Below are 19,708 nucleotides of genomic sequence, written 5' to 3' on the forward strand. Positions count from 1 at the left end.
GGTGGGCTGTGCAACATGAAGATGTTATTTTTGGCTGTTATTTTCTGTCTCCTATCGCCTGCTGCTACAAATGTGTTGTCTTCTTCGTCTTCGGAGCAGACGACTTTGATGCCAGTGAAGGACCACCCTGTTCTGAACAACCCCGACGCTACCAAAGAGACACATTTTAAGACATTGCTGGAACAACTTGAGAGTTTACGGGTGAAAGACGATTCTTCTCCAGGTAATGTGGGCCAGTTGACTAAAGGATATTCCTCCAAAAATGCCAAGGACCCCTCAGAGCCCCTGATTTATGTTCCAGAGCACAAGCCTTTGATGTCAGTGAAGGACCTCCCTGTTCAGGACATCCCCAATGCTGCAAAACTGACCAAAATGGTGCAAGTGGACCAGATGCTGGAACAACCTCAGAGGATGAAAGATGATACTTTCCAAGGTAAAGCTAAAGTCCCCCAGAAGATTGTAGAGAAACCTATTCCTTATCTACTGGCTTACAAGCAAACAGCATTACATGGTGACGATGACGTTTTCAAAGAAAATGTTCAGGCTCCAGCTTCAAAAGCTCAGAAGAGCACCCTGAAGATCAAACCCAGAGTCAACATATTGACCGACCCTTCTTACGCCGAGCCACTTGTGAAGGTGAACCTGATTTTGGGGCTCTTTTTCTATGGCTTCATCGTAATAGTAGTTCTCTATGATGCTGTGAGAATCTCCAAGGAGGCTAGAAGGAGATCTGATGCTATGGCCGCTGCCAGGCTGAAGAAAAGACAACCAGCCACCGATGAACCACAGACACTGGTGTCCAGAGTTCGGGAGAGCATATCTTCACGCTTTGGTTTGAAACAGGCATCATCCACACCACAGTGTGCCCACATTTCTGACGATTCGGCAAAAGAGTTGCACAAGTCAAAGGAGTCCATCTCCACCGAGGACAAATCTGAATCGGAAAAGAGACCCGGAAAGAGTGCCGTCAGCCTGAGAGAGTGTGAGCCGCCTCTGTCTAGCATCCCAGAGAACTTTCTTGTGCCTGACTCTGAGCCTGCCATCCAGGTGGCATTAAACCCATTCGACACCAAGCTAGCCGAAGTTGTATCCGACAATCCTGAGGCATCCAACTACGAGGCAACCGAGAAGCCCTGCTACACACATTCCGGGCTCACTGAGGTTTGTATCGATTAAGACCGAGGGCTACTTCTTAAACCAAGTGACATTGAATAAAAGCAGCAGATATTGAATCTCCAAATGAGATCACATGGAGACTGCCATCTTTGAAGACCCCCTTTTTCTATTTTGTAATTGAAGTCCAATACTTTAGAATAGTAATAAAAAATATCTTGTATTCAAAATGAATGTTTTTTGTTGGTATATGTGACCAGCCGGCTCGATCTTAAGTAGCAAAAAAAATAGAGACTCGGAGCTAGAAAATGGTAAATCATACGCTACAGTTGAGGAATAATGGTAAAGTAATTCAACTTTGAAAGTAATTCTGCTTTGAAAATAAGCTTGTAACCCCACTTTTGAGAAAATAGACCTTTTGGTACACCTACTGGAGAGCTCTTCTTTGTTTCACAGCCTCTTAAGCCTTAGCCCCACCCGTCTCTTTAAGGATTCACATGAGGCCATGTGCTAAACAGAACGGGTATGGCAGTGTACTAAACAACCAAAGATTTCAAGACTGAAGGCTGGTTTATACTACGCCCATCGACATTGTCTCTAGACAGTTGTCGCGGTGACATTCTATTGTCGTCCGAACACAAACTTGTCGTTGTCGTTATAAAAGAAAGTATAAACACAAAAATGACAGGCTGCTTGACATCAGCAGCCTGGTGGTCCAAAATAGCACAAGTGGTGTATTTTAATACCAATAAACCCATCCTTTTAAAAATAAATGTAGTACGTGTCAATCTAGCAAACCAGGCAACTAAAAGCAGCTTTCTAAACAATGATTGGGTTCGTTTCTAGCTAGTTAGCTAGCTAGCTAATGACCATATCAAAATCACAGTCTATGACTAGGGTGGCTGGAGTCTTTGACAATTTTTAGGGCCTTCCTCTGACACCGCCTGGTATAGAGGTCCTGGATGAGGCTTGGCCCCGGTGATGTACTGCGCCGTATGCACTACCCTCTGTAGTGCCTTGCGGTCGGAGGCCGAGCAGTTGCCATACCAGGCAGTGATACAACCCGTCAGGATGCTCTTGATGGTGCAGCTGTAAAACCTTTTGAGGATCTGAGGACCCATGCCAAATCTTTTCAGTCTCCTTAAGGGGGAATAGGTTTTGTTGTGCATGTATATTGTATAGTATATTGTATAACATGTATATTACTATTTTGATTTATTGTTGTACCGTTGTGTTGTAAATACAACAGGCAACATTATTTAATTGATAAAATAATCAATGTATGATTAAAACAACTTCACGTATGACATTTGGTTTCCAAATAAAAATGTATTCTATAACATCATGTTGAGTTTGTGGTTCACAATTCCATTGGTGTAACTTAAGGTTACACATCATAGGATGCTGTTTTTAAAATAAGTAAAAGGATCTGTTCATTCTACAACATTATATTAGCACAAAAACATCGACATTTACAAACCTTGGTGCTAATTTAGCTTACATAGGGCATACACTGTATAATGCTTATTGTGCATGGCCACATTGAAGTAGCATACGCACAACAAGAGAGGGTGGACTGGTGCCATGGGAGATGCCCAGATGCCAGTCTTTGCCCTCTGTCGTTAATCAGAGGAGATTCTGCAGGGGCATTGCTTATGCCAAGAGAAAGTTGTGCTCGTTGGCAGTGCCCTCCCCCTGTGCCCAGGGGTCATTAAGAACGTTCCAATAATGTTCTAAGAACTAAACACTCAGCATTTCTCAAGTAAACAGCCAGAGACGTGATTAGTAACTGGAGTGTTTAAAAACTAAAATTGGGAAATTGTCGGTGTCTGCACTTTTAGGCGTTTAACTCTTCCTCTGAAATTTAATTTGCTTTTTTGGTTTAAAGCTTTATGCTTTATTCTCTCTATTTGCCTACCTGCTTTGTAATTACATGAAAAATACCTACTCTTACAACAGCATATATCACAGCATATCTCACAATATACAAAACAAATATATAACTGGTATTTGCTCTAGTAAAATGTAAGTTATGCTGATATTTTTCCAAGGAAGTATAATAATCACCACTCAATTAAAATGTCAGGGTTCTGATTATGGTCGTATTATGTGTGTCCATAGTTAATGTTGTGTGAATACTAGATCCACTGACCATTTCATCCTCACTCCCTCCATGTCATCGCCATGTAGTCCCGTGTGCCTGGAATATAAATCAATTGTAAAAAGGACCTTCAAAGAGTTATATTACCAACACCTCAATGGGATTTTCACATTTTAATCATGCAGGCTACAAATGGAAAATATGAAACAGGAGAGGGAACAAGATATCAGACATGACACTTTACATATTAAATGGGGGGGAGGGGGGAGAAAGAGGACTGAGAATTGGAATTAACTCTGGACCGGGGTCAGGGAGTGTACACGTGTGCCTCCTGTGCTAGTACGTGCCCCACAGGGTGTGTGAGAGAGTATTGCCTGCTTTGTGTGAGTGTGGCATACTCGGTGTGTGAGTATGCGTGTGAATGTGTGCCTGTGTCCTGCAATAGAACGTGCCCTGCAGGGTGTGTGAGAGAGTGTGTCCTGCTGTGTGTACGTGTCCTGTGTGACTGTGTGTGTATTAACCATTGTATCCTGTGTGTGTGGATCCTTGAGGGTGTGTGTAGCCAGTGAGCGAAACCTATTACAGTATGTTAATCGCGTCTGTGCAATGTGTGAATTAACACTCGTGTCTCAAAGCAGTATCTCTTTGTTGGCCAGGTTCTGAGCCCACATCTCCTTTTTGCATTATCTTCTTTAATAATCGGAGCAAAGGAAAGGGTGTCTAGAACGCTGGAGCCCGGAGGGTGATCGTAATCCGATTAGGAATAATCACTCTAGGTGAAGAAGGAAGAAATCCATGGATTAATGGAATAGTTGTGTTATTCCCCCCCCCCCAAAAAAAAAGTATACAGGAAAACCTGAAGAAAGAAATACAGGCAGCAAGCAAGTAGGGATTAACGCATAATCGTGACAACATATATATTTTTTTTTTTCATTGACGTGTATGAAATTAAATGTTTGCTTTAACATGTACATCTACCTAAAGGGCTTCGATTTAAATGAAACCACACAAAAATAGACCTGGTCTTCGTAAAGATGAGTGCGAATGTAACATACAAATCGAGGCGAGATTGGGATTTGTTTAGGGGAATAATTTCTCCCGTCACATTAATTCTTCAGAAAAAAAGGAAACGACACTTTACTGTGCATATTTACTGCCATTTCATCATTACTGTGGTTGTCATGTGATAAAATGCTAGCAGTATTGATGCCATACCTCATACCTTTTTTCCTTTACTTTATGAAGACAGTTTGAAATTAGAGTGGGAGACAGATGGAGAGGATGAACAGTGAAGAAAGTGGTGGCCCGGGGATTTAATCCCATGTTGTTGGGGATTACCATTACGCGTGGCACAGAGTCTGCTGTGTTGACCACTTGGCCAAACTCTGGCACTGTCAGAGTGAATATTACAGATTATAAAATGGTATGATAATACATACACACTACTGTTTTATGGATGTCAATCACATGGGATTATGAGGAGTTCAGTACAGTATGTACTGTTAATCCCTGCTCTCAACAGTCTGTATGGTAAACAGGTGTTATGCCTCGGGCCATAGGCCTAAACCTGACCTCATACCTCACTTGTTAGTTAGTGCCTATGTTCAAACAGCCTTGGGCAAGTTACTACCATGAAAATAATCCGCTGGTTAAAACACGTACAGGAAATACCAGTTGGACGCCGCCAAATATTCACACGGCAAGTTGGATACATACAGAGGACTCATTTTTCAGAGAATTGTCCCACCCACACAATGTGTCAGCTACATTCATGCAGCATGTCCCCCAAAAAATGTATTGTTCCATCCTCTTTTTGCCGTTGGATACTTTATTCAGTACAAGCAAATGCAGTTTATAGGAGCTGTGCTGTAAAAAATAATAAATCGAATCACTCTCAATTCTACCAAGCCTTATAAGGAAGACAAAAGCACCCAATGCGAGACCAAACAAACAAACACTAAATCCAGGAGCGAGACTCCTCTTGAACACGGCATTAAACGGGATTAAACAAGAAGACACCGGAACAACACATGCTGCAAAAGTGGAGTAGAAGGCCTGCCAACATTTAGAGGATAAAAAAAAAGCTAACAAAAAGAAGAAAGGAACCCCTTGTTCGAATCAGACATCAAATGCTTGGCAACCCCATGTGGAGTCACAGCGTGGCATGGCAGTTTCTGCTGCGTTGCACTATCCCATGTGTTGTTGCGTCAAACTCTATATAATCTACCTGTATGTATGGAGCCCTGCAACAGGCTAGCTAGTTAGGAAGCAGTTAGGAAGTGCTTACTGCTTACTCCAGTTTAAAAAAAATAAAATAAAAAAAAAATAAGATTTTCTACATTGTAGAATAATATTAAAGACATCAAAACTATGACATAACCCAAAAATATGTTAAACACATTTTCAAAGTAGCCACACTTTGCCTTGATGACAGCTTTGCACACTCTTGGCATTCTCTCAACCATCATGCTTTTCAAAGTCTTGAAGGAGTTCCCACATATGCTGGTCCAACTCGTCCCAAACCATCAATTGAGGGTTGAGATTGGGTGATTGTGGATGGCAGATCATCTGATGCAGCCCTCCATCCCTCTCTTTCTTGGTCAAATAGCCCTGACACAGCCTGGAGGTGTGTTGGGTCATTGTCCTGTTGAAAAACAAATAATAGTCCCACTAAGCGCAAACCAGATGGGATGGCGTATCGCTGCAGAATGCTGTGGTAGCCATGCGGGTTAAGTGTGCCTTGAATTCTAAATAAATCACTGACAGTGTCACCAGCAAAGCACCCTCACACCATCTCCTCCATGCTTCACGGTGGGAACCACACATGCGGAGATCATACGTTCACCTACTCTGCGTCTCATAAAGACACGACGGTTGGAACCATAAATCTCACATTTCTTACTCATCAGACGAAAGGACAGATTTCCACTGGACTAATGTCCATTGCTCGTGTTTCTTGGCACAAGCAAGTCTGTTGTTCTTGTTGTTGTTCTTTAGTAGTGGTTTCTTTGCAGCAATTCGACCATGAAGGCCTGATTCATGCAGTCTCCTCTGAACAATTGATGTTGAGATGTGTCTGTTACTTGAACTCTGTGAAGCATTTATTTGGGCTGCAATCTGAGGTGCAGTTAACTGTTATGAATTTATCCTCTGCAGCAGAGGTAACTCTGGATCTTCCTTTCCTGTGGCGGTCCTCCTGAGAGCCAGTTTCATCATAGCGCTTGGTTTTTGCGACTGCACTTGAAGAAACTTTCCAAGTTCTTGACATTTTCCAGATTGACTGACCTTCATGTCTTAAAGTAATGATGGACTTGTCGTTTCTCTGCTTTTTGAGCTGTTCTTTCCATAATATGTCTTTGTCTTTTACCAAATAGAGCTATCTTCTGTATACCACCCCTACCTTGTCACAACTGATTGGCTCAAACACATTAAGAAGGAAATAAATTCCACAAATTAACAAGGCACACCTGTTAATTGAAATGCATTCCAGTGTACAAAGCTGTCATCAAGGCAAAGGGTGGCTACTTTGAAGAACTTCAAATATAAAATGTTTTTTTGATTTGTTTAACACTTAAGGGGGGAGTTACTACATGTTTTTTCATCATTTTGATGTTTTCACTATTATTCTATAATGTAGAAAATAGTAAAAATAAAGTAAAACCCTGGAATGAGTAGGTGTGTTCAAACTTTCGACTGTTACTGTTTATCTGAGCAAGTCTGACAAATGATGAATTCATAATATGGATGCCATAGGTAAGTGCTATGTAATTGCATACTAGCTGATACAAGGTAATGGGATTGATTCTTCCCTGGAATTATGGTGTTGTAATGTTAAGTGTGGCCGTACTGTAGCTAGCAAATAGTGAGAACGATGGACCATAGACAGATGGACTGCATTTTCTCCATGATGTGCCTCAACAGCAGGATTTTTCCCAAGTGGTCCTGGTACTACAGGTCCCTGAGAGGGTCAGAAAGCACAGGGATCAATAAACATTAGCTTCTTCTCTGTTGAGGAACATGGATCAGGTCATGCCATGCCATCTAGCGACTGGAGATCAGGTTTCTGATCGGACTGTGTGAGTTACGGTAATGTTACAAGACTGTGTTCCCATGACTACACTCCCTCCACTTTTCTCACTCTTAACACTCCTCTATGGAACTGGAAGCGACACTGTGCTAATGTGGAAGAATGTAGAGCCATGTATACTATCGCTTATAATAACCTACCTGGCCTTCAATGAAAACATGTAAACACTTGAACTACAGAACCATGTCTGTTGAGTTTCCACATAAACTCATGGAACACCAGAAACGCCCTCCTCCACCCAGCCTGTCCAACTTTCGTGCCCATCTATTCACATTGACACAAAGACACCCATTTTCTAGTTTTCAGGTTGCTAAGATACTGCCAACCGAACCTGAAATTTGTACAGCTCTCAGCAATAAAACACATTGCTGTTAGTAGTAAAATGAATCAAAAGCAGATAAACAGAGACAGATAAATGTCCTTTTCCCAGGATGCCACAGCGGTGAATAAGAATCACACTCAGATTTAACGAGGCTGATAGCTGTTATTATAGGCTGATTCTCTGCCGTCTTGCTATTGTTCAGAAGCTAATGCGGCCATTTTGTTTTGGCTATCTTGTAAATGTTCTCTGACTTTAAATGGGGGAGAAGGCATCCCTCCATTATTTCTGGTTGGAAACAAACAAGAGAGAAGGGTATCAACTTTTTTCTAACTACATAATGTTATAATGGAATGTCATCAAGTTATTATTCCGCTCCGAAGGTCTTATTTTCTGGAAAAATAGTGCATCCTGGGAAAAGTCAGGGTGAAACTCTTTTTAATTGGCACAGTCTGAAGCATGGCTCTTTCGGAGCACAGGAGGCTGCTGAGGGGAGCACAGCTCATAATAATGACTGGAACGGTACGAATGGAATGGCATCAAACACATGGAAACCATGTGTTTGATACGATTCCACTTATTCCACTCCAGCCATTTCCATGAGCCCATGCTCCCCAATTAAGGTGCCACCGACCTCCTGTGCTTCAGAGGACCCCAAAAAAGTGCTACTCAAAGCAAACCCGGCAGATCATTGCCTACTCGACATCTTCTCGAAATCTTTCCGTTTACGGCTTCAATAGTTTTTCAGTGGTTTTCTCACAAAATGTTTACCACTCGTTTCTGTAATATTGGCAGTTGTAATGTCGATAATGATTAGAAATGACCTTTTCAGTCTCTGCCTCAATCTATTGACTGGTGGACAACACAGCTTTACACGGTTCTACTGTTTGTCACATCAATTATTTTCTACAGAATCAATTACACATATTGTTCAGTTCTTCCCCCCAAAACCCTGCTCCACCTGCCCATTCAATAATTCACCTTAGCTGCTACCCCTTAGATACTGCTGTAGATCTGAGGGGATTGGATAGGTGTAAGCGGAGCCATATACTGTGTAAACACACACCGAGTGTACAAAACATTAAGAACACCTTCCTAATATTGAGTTGCACCCCCTTTTCGTCAGTTGAATGGACTCTACAAGGTGTCAAGTGTTCCACAGGGATGCTGGCCCATGTTTTCTCCAATGCTTCCCACAGTTGTGTCAAGTTCCCTGGATGTCCTTTGGGTGATGGACCATTCTTGATACACACGGGAAACTGTTGAGTGTGATAAACGCAACAGCATTTCAGTTCTTTAGACACTGGCACCTAACTACCATACCCCGTTCAAAGGCACTTCAATCTTTTGTCTTGCCCATTCACCCTCTGAATGGCACACATACACAATCCATGTCTCAATTGTCTCAAGGCTTAAAAATCCTTCTTTAACCTGTTGCCTCCCCTTCATCTACACTGATTGAAGTGGATTTAACTGGTGACATCAATAAGGTATCATAACTTTCACCTGGATTTACCTGGTCAGTCTTTGTCATGGAAAGAGCAGGTGTTCCTAATGTTTTGAAACACTCAGTAAACATCTCTATATATGGCTCTGGGTGTAAGCAATGGTGAAAGTTACCAGCCTGCATCATCAGAAGGCAAGGAGATGTTAGGTTAACCCGATCATGTATTTTCAGATCTACAGCACGTGCCTAAAAGGAGTAGGGGCTAGGGGTCAATTTGGAATTCACAAAGAGTTTTCCATACTCCCCAGGCCTCTGTCTATTTCTTTTGTCTCTCAACTGGCTGAGGGCCGTCACAGAGCCCTATTGGCTGTCACTACCATCATGTGTGACCAATTAGAAATATTCCTGTGGAAAACAATAGTCATGGCTTCTGGTGCCAGGGACATTTGAAGAGAACGGCATCTGCGCAAATTAGGGCTGACTACCTGAGGTATATACTCTGTGTATAGGGGTTTCTAAACTTGGGTTGCTGGAGAAACTGCTTGCCAAGCAGCCCTGCAAATAAATTATTTCTTCTTTTAGTGTGTGGCTCGACGTTGCATCTGAATGGGTTCAGCACAATTTCCCGAGATAGCTTTACATGGCAACAGGTAGGTAGAAAGGTTTCCACTTTCCAGACACAATTATCTCTCTCTCGCTCTCTCTCCCTCTTTCCCTTCTGTCTGAAACACAAACAGAAATTATGGGGTTTGGGGGCTGGTTGACTTCACACCGTGCATTTTTCATTGATTTTTGAACTGCGTGTCTCACACTGGCACAACATTGTTAACGAAAAACAATGTTTGGGACGATATTAAAGAAAGAACCCACTCAATACATACTATTGTTTTTCCTTCCCCTTCCCGAAAGTTAGATTGAATTGAATGAAATTAGATCTCTACTGAAAAGCACAAAGTGTATCATTGTCTTTCTTGAGCAACAAATCTTGAAATCCAGAGCCAAAAACATACAAACAGTCTTGTTTTCTCAGGTGCCAGTAACATAAAATGACCATTAAGCATTATGGGGACCTAGTCTGCATCCCAAATGGCACGCTATTCCCTATGAAGGGCACTACCTTTGACCAGGGCCAATAGTACTCTGGTCAAAAGTAGTGCACTTTATAGGGAATAGGGTGCCATTTGGGATGAATCACTAGTATACTACAACAGTTTTGAGCTATTAAGAGCCGTAAAAAAACTGTTAAGATTAGCGACACACACAAAAAAAGCCAATTTAACCAAATGCATAATCAGCATTATTCTGTGAGTTGAGTGGACTTCAAAAGAACAAGAATTTAAGCTAATGTGTTTATTTACTCAACAAAGTCTGCTCAAAGTTAGCTGAATTTGAATAAGCTTGTTGAGTAAAATTATACATTCATGTTTGCTCAAAACCACACCCACCATTATCATATTTCCCAGCATGCTCTATTGCAGGTGGATTTGTTTTTTTTCTTTCAATACCTGTGTTTTTGGATGTACTTTGATTGGTTGATCGATCTTATGCAACACAAACATATTTAACATACACTACCGTTCAAAAGTTTGGGGTCACTTTGAAATGTCTTTGATTTTGATAGAAAAGCGCATTTTTTGTCAATTAAAATAAAATTGATCAGAAATGCAGTGTAGACATTGTTAATGTTGTGACTATTGCAGCTGAAAACGACTGATTTTGAATGGAATATCTACATAGGCATACAGAGGTCCATTACCAGCAACCATCACTCCCTGTGTTGTGTTAGCTAATCCAAGTTTATAATTTTAAAAGGCTAATTGATCATTAGAAAACCCTTTTGCAATTATGTTAACACAGCCGAAAACTGTTGTGCTGATTAAAGAAGCAATAAAACTGGCCTTCTTTAGACTAGTTTAGTATCTGGAGCATCAGAATTTGTGGGTTTGATTACAGGCTCAAAATGGCCAGAAACAAATAACTTTCTTCTGAAACTCGTCAGTCTATTCCTGTTCTGAGTAATGAAGGCTATTCCATGCGAAAAATTGCCAAGAAACTGAAGATCTCGTTCAATGCTGTGTACTACTCCCTTTACAGAACAGCTCAAACTATCTCTAACCAGAATAGAAAGAGGAGTGGGAGGCCCCAGTGCACAACTGAGCAAGAGGACAAGTACATTAGAGTGTCTAGTTTGAGAAACAGACGCCTCTCAAGTCCTCAACAGGCAGCTTCATTAAATAGTACCCGCAAAACACCAGTCTCAACGTCAACAGTAAAGAGGCGACTCCGGGATGCTGGCCTTCTAGGCAAAAACAAGGACATTTCTAAGTGACCCCAAACTTTTGAACGGTAGTGTACTTTTTTCTAAACTAACTAAACATTTCTAGTTTATATGATTTAGGTAGTCTGAATAATCAATCTTAAACTACCCCGGCAGTTATTCTCAATGCAGGTTGCGGTTGATTAAAAGTTCCAGTTGTTGGATATCTTTACTCTGACTGGATTCCAATAGAAATTACACATCACTATGGCTGCGTTTACACAGGCAGCCCAATTCTGATATTTTCTTCCAGTAATTAGTCTTTTGACCAATCAGATCTGAAAAATATTTGATATGAAAAGATCTGATGTGATTGGTTAAAGACCAATTAGTGGAAAAAAGATCAGAATTGGGATGCCTGTCTAAATGCAGCCTAAATGCAGCATAATGTGACTTGCAGGCTTGATGCAGCCTGTAAACCAGGGCTTTCAGACCACTCACTGTGTTAGGGTGTAACTAGGCCCTCAAAGAAAGGCCTTATGATATATGTCATGTGTTGTCAACATTTTTTAGTTTTAAAGATAAAATATTCACTTAGACACTCACTTGGTGAAAGCTACAGGACTGAAAGCCTTTTAATACAATAACCATGTCTCTGTCACTAACAAATACAGTCATGGATGGTAATTACAATTCACTGGAAATGCAAGGCACACTGAGTAATATTTAAATAAGGTAGAATAAATTCTCAAATGGAATTATATATTCACTCAACCTAAAATGTAGTAAACAATTCAATTCAACTATATGCCCAAATGCTGAGTAAACTCACAATCCAGCAGCAATTATACATGAAATCATTATCTTTTTATTTTATTTTAAAACAGTGTAGTTTTAGATCAAACCGTTGAGAACAACAACAAAACTACGCAATAGTGAAGTAGACTTTAGTTTTGCTGTAGCCTAGTGTTGTCATCTGTGCCAGGCAAGCTGGTACAGTGAGAAGCTGTGCTGCAGCTGGTGAGGGAGGATGGTGCATGGGGGGGCTGTGGTTTGTGGGGACTGGGACAAGGGGGGTTTATGGGGACGGTAAGGGGCCAATAGGGGCCCGGGCCTCTGCTGTGTGTCTAATGACTGCCTTATGGGAAAGCCCCAGTGTGTTAGGAACACTCTGGCTTATCCCCTACTGGTGGGTTCTGAAGAGATCTGATTTAGGGAGAGTGTTGAGAAAAGAAGGGAGGAAGGAGGGCAAAGAGGAAGGAGAGTCTCCCTCCTCCATCCGTTTCCCTCTCAGTCCCACCTCTATTTCGCCTTCCTTTCTCTGTTTCCACCCCTCCCTTCTACATTCCACATCTTTTCCACTTCAGACTGCCGTCTCATTCTGAAACTCAGGAGCAGGAGTTAGTCAGAGAGAGAGAGAGACAAGAGGAGAGAAAGGGTACGGCCTTTAGTCTGACCTTTTCTGTCCATACACACACACTGCCACACGTATCGAGCACACACACACACACACACCTGGGCATTGGAACGCACACACGCACGGAAGCAGAAGCGTGCGCACGCGCACACACGGGATGTGACTTTTTTTTTTTTTTTTACATCCGTTTCCTGTTAAAACTATAAGAAAAATTCATAAAATTCAACTTAAATTCACAATACAGAATATGGCCCTATTGCGTTGACTGCTATGGGGCAATGAATTTCTATATACCACAGTCATAGGTCGAAACTCAAACTGGACACTTGGCCCCTAGCTCTTTATCGAGTGGCCACTTGCTGTTGTGTTCGATAGTGATCACTCAAGTCTGCAAGTGTTTTGGCCAAAATGAGCATTGAGACGATGCAAACTCAACGTCCAAACCGCCACTCATCAATATTCTAAATCCATTCGCAAGCATCGTCTCCCGCGATCTGTCTTGAGCATGACTCACTCGCTATGAAACATCGGCACTGGGGCAGACACAGGCGCATAATCTGATAGACAGTGAGAAAGTTGTAATAACAAAATGGCAATGTTTGAATGTGACAAATATTTGCACAGAACATAGTGTACTCTACAATTACATGTTTGAGTGTGTGTGATCAGCATAATATGTAAATATGCACTGGACAAAACATGGAGACACAATGTAAATGAGAGACAAGATAAAAAATGTAAAAATATATACAAATGTGTGTGTGAGTGTATGTGTGTGTGTGCTATAGCAAAAATCAGCCATGTCTCTGCACATTCTCTCCTGGACAGTTTTTGTGCAGTGGTGACAAAGGACACAGTGGGGGTTACAATAGGGGCAGTGGAGGGGGGATTGTCCCCCACACATTCAGTTCAGCACAGGAATGTGGCCCCTAGTACCCCCACATACAGGTCACACAGGTCCCACACACACACACACACACACACACACACACACACACACACACACACACACACACACACACACACACACACATTCAGAATGCTGTTCACTGACTACAGCTCAGCATTCAACACCATAGTGCTCTCCAAGCTTGTCACCAAGCTCAGGACCCTGGGACTGAACACCTCACTCTGCAACTGGATCCTGGACTTCCTGACGGGCTGACCCCAGGTGGTGAGAGTAGACAACAGCACCTCCACCACACTGACCCGCAAAGCGGGGGCCCCACAGGGGTTTATGCTTTGCCCCCTACTGTACTCCCAGTTTACCCATGATTGTGTGGCCACACACACACACACAACTCCAACTATCATCAAGTTTGCTGACAATATGACGGCGGTAGGACTGATCACCAATGGCGATGAGACAGCCTACAGGGAGGTGGTCAGAGAACCGGCAGTGTGGTGCTAGGACAACAACCTCTCCCTCAACGTCAGCAAGACCAAGGAGCTGATTGTGGACCACAGGAAACCCAGGGGGTGCACACTCCCATCCATATCCACAGAGCCTCAGAGGAAAGGGTCAAGAGCTTCAAGTTCCTCAGTGTCCACGTCACTGAGGACTTAATACGGTCCCCTCACACCAGAACAGTCATGAAGGCAGCACAGCAACGCTCTTCTTCCTCAAGAGGCTGAAACGTTATGGCATGGCCCCTCAGATCCTCAGGAACTTTTACAGCTGCACCATTGAAAGCATCCTGACTGGTTGTATCACCATCTGGTATAGCAACTACACTGCCCCTGACCGGATGGCCCTACAGAGAGTGGTGCAGACGGCCCAGCGCATTACAGGGGGCGAGCTCCCAGCCATCCAGGAAATATATGTTGTGTTACAGCCTGAATTCAAAATACATTAAATATCATTATTTGTCACGCTTCCACACACAAAACCCCTTAAATGTCAGTGTAAACATTTTTTTTATTTTACCTTTATTTAACTAGGCAAGTCAGTTAAGAACAAATTCTTATTTTCAATGACGGCCTAGGAACAATGGGTTACCTGCCTGTTCAATGGGCAGAACGACAGAACGACCTTGTCAGCTCAGGGGTTTGAACTTGCAACCTTCCGGTTACTAGTCCAACTCTCTAACCACTAGGCTACCCTGCCGCCCCATGTTTTTAAAAATGTTGATGAATTCATAAGAAATAAAAAGCTGACATTATTGAGTCAAGTCTTCAATCCTTTTCTAATGGAAAGCAAGTTCAGGAGTAAATAGTTGCTTAACAAATCAATCAAAAAGTTGCATTGACTCACTCAGTGTGCAATAATAGTATTTCATGGGATTTTTTAAGTGATTAACTCGTCTCTGTACCCTACATATACAATTATCTGTAAGGTACCTCAGTCGCGCAGCGAATTTCAAACACAGATTCAACCACACAGACCAGGGAGGTTTTCCAATGTCTTGCAGAAGAGCACCTATTAGTAGATGAAAAAAATACAAAATAAAAGCTGACATTGACTATCCCATTGAGCATGGTGAACAGTGAAGAGGCGACTCCGGGATGCTTGCCTTCTAGGCAGAGTTCCTCTGTCTAGTGTCTGTGTTATTTTGCCCATCTTGATCTTTTCTTTTTATTGGCCAGTCTGAGATATGGCTTTTTCTTTGCAACTCTGCCTAGAAGGCCAGCATCCTGGAGTCGCCTCTTCACTGTTGACGTTGAGACTGGCGTTTTGCGGGTACTATTTAATGAAGCTGCCAGTTGGGGACTTGTGAGGCATCTGTTTCTCAAACTAGACACTCTAATGTACTTGTCCTCTTGCTCAGTTGTGCGCCGGGGCCTCCCACTTCTCTTTCTATTCTGGTTAGAGACAGTTTGCACTGTTCTGTGAAGGGAGTAGTACACAGCTTTGTACGAGATCTTAAGTTTCTTGGCAATTTCTCACATAGAATAGCCTTAATTTCTCAGAACAAGAATAGACTGACGAGTTTCAGAAGAAAGTTCTTTGTTTCTGGACATTTTGAGCCTGTAATCGAACCCACAAATGCTGATGCTCCAGATACTCAACTAGTCTAAAGGAGGCCAGTTTTATTGCTTCTTTAATCAGAACAACACTTTTGAGCTGTGCTAACATAATTGCAAAAGGGTTTTCTAATGATCAATTAACCTTTTAAAATTATAAACTTGGATTAGCTAACACAACGTGCTATTGGAACACAGGAGTGATGGTTGCTGATAATAGGCCGCTGTACGGCTATGAAAATATTCCACAAAAAAATCAGTCGTTTTCAGCAACAATAGTCATTTACAACATTAACAATGTCTACACTGTATTTCTGATCAATTTAATGTTATTTTGAATTTCTTTCAAAAACAAGGACATTTCTAAGTCTTTCATTTCTAAAACTTTTGATTGGTAGCGTATGTGTGGAAAGAAAATCGATTTAATCCATTTTGAATTCAGGCTGTAACACAACCAAATGTGGAATACGTCAAAGGGTATGAACACTTCCTGAAGGCACTATTATTATTATTATTATTATGCTGATCATTGCATTGTTGGGAAAGAGCTCTGAAGGTATGAATTTCACTGTACTGTTTTACACCTGTTGGACATGGCGAACAAACTTTGAAACTTGAAACACACACACACATACACACCGGTCACAATGGTCAGTTCAGAGAGAGCCCCCTGACAAACACCATACCGAAATACAGGGTGTCAATTCTGTTGAACGCTCCATCAAAAAGGAGTGTTTACACAGTTGTAACCATAAACTAAAGCCTTGACATTAGATCTGGGAGTTGTCAGGTCTTGAGCAAGGTTACACATAAGTGCGGCGAGCCACCCCCACTACACAACAAATGTCTGAAGCAGTCATGATAGTGAAGTTGTTTTTTAGGTGGGTCAAAAACAACATTATTTCACATCGCAATGTGTAAGCTAAACATGCATAGCTTGCTTACCTAAAAATATTTATGTTCCATGATACATGTCCTTTCATATTTGACCAAATTGGATATTCAAAAGGAATGACGTGTTGTGTGTTGTCGTTTGTCCACAGGCTCGTCCTACTACAACAATGTGCGGCCGCTAGCCTATCCCGACGCTGACGCTGTGCTCATCTGTTTCGACATCAGCCGCCCCGAGACACTGGACAGTGTGCTGAAGAAGGTCAGTGAGCTACGAAGCAAAGCCACATGTCTGTGCTACAGTTCAATAAAATATCATATAAAACAGGATTCGCCAACTGGCGGCCCGAATTTGGCCAGTGGGTGGTTTTATTTGGCCCCCCAATGTTTCAGAGCATTGATTTTTTTTCTCTCTTCATTGTTGGACATAAAAGACTGTAAAAACAACAGGAAATCAGCTCCAAGTGATTTTAATTTTGTAAATCTACTCCGACAGGTTGATCGTATACAAATGTTAGCAAGATTTGAAATGATTGAGATTCTTATTATTGTTTTACCTTTTCGGCTCCGATATTCAAACAAGCAACCTTTCGTTTTTTTGGCCCAAAGCTCTAACCTCGAGGCTAAGTAGTTGATTCCTTATCTCAAATGATCCTATAGCTCCTTTTAGAACAGTAAGGACCACATATAAAAGAGACACTGCTTGTGAGAACAACGTAGCCGAGACAGGAATGAACAAATATATATATATATATTTTTTTTTTAAAGCATGCAGGCTCATCACAGACCCTTAGGTAATGTTCCACCGAAGGCTAGAAGCTAATGTTATGGCCTTTTTCTCACAAAATGAACACAAAATGAGGTGTAATCCATCCATTTACTTAATAATAAGAGGGAGAAGTTTGGCATTGTTTCCCAAAGTCCTAGCCTCTGTGGTTTCTAATTGGTGGATCTCTCTGGTCTTTCTTTGAGCCACACCATTTGGGACCTACAGATCTACACGTTTTGTTTGAACGATAAAGACTTTGTTGTTTATAGTGTATAGCGAACATCAGTTGTGTGGGCAAGGAATGCCTTTGACTGGGTGGAGTGGACATTCCTAATGTCAAGCCCATCGCTCACCCATGACATCATCAGCATCGCTATTCAGAGATAAAATACCCCACTCTTTGAGTCACGAGACAAAACCGAAGGAGGGGGCGGGGGTACCCCAAAATTCTGATAGAGGTCCACTTGGGGCTCACTTGACCTGTGACCCTAAATAGATGCCTTGCTAATCTCTTGCCAACAGGCCACGGGTGGGCGTTGAATACACCCCTCTCACAATAGTCCTCCAGAATTGGGCTCTTGACCCCCTGTGATATTTCAAGTGCCAAGTGCTTCTATTTGTCATAGTGGTCAAATCTTTCATACCACTGAAGCCAAACAAAAGCTGTCCCAACAATAAATTCCACTCAAGTGTTAAAGGAAAACTATGATGCAAAATGCATCACACCGGCTGTATTTCTGTAAAGTTATATAACTTGAAAACTTGATTGCTGGCATGCAAATGCTTTTGTGACTATATCAACAATGGACTAATGAAGCAAATACCAAAATATCGTTTTTTTGGATAGAATTTTCCTTTAAGTATTCAAATGTTAAAGACATTTGGTTTGGTACTTTTGTACACTTTTTAGCCTGTAGTTCTGAAAGTAGCACTCACGAGCCAAAAGTGGTCTCCGAAAACTGCGTACTACGTTACATATGTGCACCACGTCCTTGCTCTCACTCTCTGCTGTGTCCACTGAGCCCGCCCTGCAACCTCATTGGATAATGCTGGGCAGGCCTCTTGCTAGCTGTCACTCAAATGTAACAGTGGCTTTCAAACTAGGGATTTCGTGGCTAATTGAGGTGAAACAGTAATTCTGCTCATAGATTATGCCTGTATGAACTTCACATTGACACATCCAGCCCAAAGCAGGTTTAGAAAATACTTTCATAGTCGCCAAAGTACCAGAGCATGTCTAAGTGACAAGTGTTAAGTGAGGACACATGGTATCAGTAATTTTGTATTACTAATCAGTGATTCTGTCACTGTAAAGCTTTCCTGCTTCCTTCACACAGCATTTCTGTGTGACCTCAAATCTTCCTCTGTATCTGGCAACATCCTTCTATCTCTGCCGCTCTTTCTTTCCTCTCAACTCTACCCCCTTGTCCTCCCCTCTCTCCCTCCCTGTGGGATCCTATGATGGGATCGGTTTTCCCAGAGCCCAATTCCCATTCTGTTCCCTTCTCCCCAAAGTGTGCCCTTGTTAATTTCCCCTCACTAATCTAATGCTTTTGTATCTTTGAGAGGGGGGGGGGGACAGGGGGGAATGAACACTTTGGGTGAGAAGGGGGGAGAATCGAAAAAGCAACTGGAGACTCTTGAGAGTATGATGTGGCAGCTGTCGCACCCAGTCCTCAGGCTTCCTCCCAGACCTCAGTACAGTACAGATCATCTTGTATCTCCCATAGTCACACACACACACACACACACACACACACACACACACGGGGGGGCTAGAAACAAAGACACTATCCAACTAGCATGTTTAATACATGCTGCTTATGTTATAGACCTGTTGGCCGTGTGTGCTGTAATCTCCTGTTTGATCAACCAGTGGCTAAGCTATACTGCTACCAGGAATCCGAGAATGTTATTGAAGCAGAGCATAGGCCTAGATTTGATTTAAATGTTATTGAAGCAAAGAACACATGTTAAGGGTAATAATGTAATACATGGAATGAGATACACACTGATCAGACACATGTCCTAATAGTTACGTAATAAGGAAATGCTGCCTACGTTTCCGTTTTCAGGCAAAACATTTACTGGAATGAGGAAGTGAAACTACCATTAGAGGGGCTTCAAGTGCAATTTGTAAAATGTTATCTTCAGTACATATCATTGTTGCGCATCACCAATCATTTCTATCGTTAATCATTCTCATCCTTCGAAATGAAAATGGACAATTCACTCTGCTCTTTGTCTGTTATTCACTCTCTGTTTAGCTTTAATTAACCTTTTATACTGAACAAAAATATATACGCAACATGTAAAGTGTTGGTCCCATGTTTCATGAACTGA

General features: G+C 41.9%; 1 protein-coding gene across 1 annotated transcript in view; it reads left to right on the forward strand.

The window, feature by feature from the left end:
- LOC116355493 (rho-related GTP-binding protein RhoN) overlaps nucleotides 1-19,708 on the forward strand; it is a 64,966-nt gene that overhangs the window by 38,620 nt on the left and 6,638 nt on the right. Inside the window, exon 3 of the mRNA XM_031799679.1 lies at nucleotides 16,749-16,858. Coding sequence (XP_031655539.1) covers nucleotides 16,749-16,858 — 110 coding nt within the window. The remainder of the gene's footprint in view (nucleotides 1-16,748; nucleotides 16,859-19,708) is intronic.

This window comes from Oncorhynchus kisutch, linkage group LG20, assembly GCF_002021735.2.
Source record: "Oncorhynchus kisutch isolate 150728-3 linkage group LG20, Okis_V2, whole genome shotgun sequence".
In the NCBI taxonomy this organism is placed as follows: Eukaryota; Metazoa; Chordata; class Actinopteri; order Salmoniformes; family Salmonidae; genus Oncorhynchus; species Oncorhynchus kisutch.